The 1,255-nt window shown below is 41.4% G+C and overlaps 1 protein-coding gene across 1 annotated transcript in view; it reads right to left on the bottom strand.

Annotated features, from left to right (window-relative positions):
* The window catches only part of nbas (NBAS subunit of NRZ tethering complex), a 212,488-nt gene that overhangs the window by 106,615 nt on the left and 104,618 nt on the right, over window positions 1-1,255 (bottom strand). Inside the window, 2 exon segments of the mRNA XM_042094533.1 lie at window positions 106-271; window positions 1,045-1,121. Coding sequence (XP_041950467.1) covers window positions 106-271; window positions 1,045-1,121 — 243 coding nt within the window.

The raw sequence follows: 1,255 nt of genomic DNA, 5'->3' as shown, positions 1-1,255 counted from the left end.
AAGGCCCACAATAGCCCATGCACATGAAACAGAGGACACAGTATGAGAGGGAAACAAAGTCCACTCACAAGGAGAGAGAGTTCAAAGACCTAGTCCTAAAATGACCATGCCAGTTTAGAGAGGTGTTCCTCACCCTGTAGAGGGGGTGCTTGGCGTTGGTGAAGCAGCTGGCCAGACGTGAGTAGATCTGCAGGGAGTAGTAGTAGGACGCCAGCTGCAGAGACAGGGCGCTCGCAGGCTGCTTCTCAAAACAGCTGTTAGCATCCAGCACCTAACACATACACACAAATAAATATACATACAGAGATAGATAGATAGATAGATAGATAGATAGATAGATAGATAGATAGATAGATAGATACATAGATACTTTATTGATCCCCAGGGGAAATTCAAGGTCTCAGCAGCATACATACAGCACAAACACATTCTTTAACAGCAGAAAGAGTAATTAAAGTATATAATATAAAAACACAACTAAGCAGTAAGGACAGTAGAAGATAAAGAATATGCTAAATATACTAAAATACAAATTATACTAACTAACACTTAATACAATATATAACAATATACTAAAATACAAATTACAAAAATACAAATTATACTAACTAATACTAACTAATACACACTATACTAACACTTAATCTAAATCAATTCTAAAAACCGTATCCACATAGTGGTGATTAATCAATCAGAGGCGCTTGCAATGACTGAGGCAGGGACTGAGCCTGTGATTCTCTGTGCATAGTAAGGTATGGTAAGGTGCTCTTAGGTGCTCTGTGTGAATGAGTGTCATGGTGGTAGTGCAATGGTGATAGTGGTCATGGTGATAGTGCAAATGAGTAAGTCCAACAGTGCAACAATGCAGAAATGAAGTTGCAAACACAATATGTGTGTTTGTGTGTCTGCCAGTGAGCAAATGTTTGATCAAAATTGTATTAGAGGAAAACACCCTACGCTGAACACAGACACACACACACACACACACACACACACACACACACACACACACACACACACACACACACACACACACACACACACCTGAGGCAGAGCCAATAAGTAGGCCAGGGCGAGTGTCATGTCCCGAGGAAAAGCATCAGACGCCAGCTGGAGGAGAACTGCAGTATGGAGAGATAGAGAATGTGCGGAGAAAGAGAGAGAGAGAGAGAGAGAGAGAGAGAGAGAGAGAGAGAGAGAGAGAGAGAGAGAGAGAGAGAATTGTTTTTGGTTCTGTCACTGCATGAGTATGCTA

The sequence above is a fragment of the Alosa sapidissima genome, chromosome 6 (genome assembly GCF_018492685.1).
Source record: "Alosa sapidissima isolate fAloSap1 chromosome 6, fAloSap1.pri, whole genome shotgun sequence".
Classification (NCBI taxonomy): domain Eukaryota; kingdom Metazoa; phylum Chordata; class Actinopteri; order Clupeiformes; family Clupeidae; genus Alosa; species Alosa sapidissima.
This window is presented reverse-complemented; position numbering and strand designations above follow the sequence as displayed.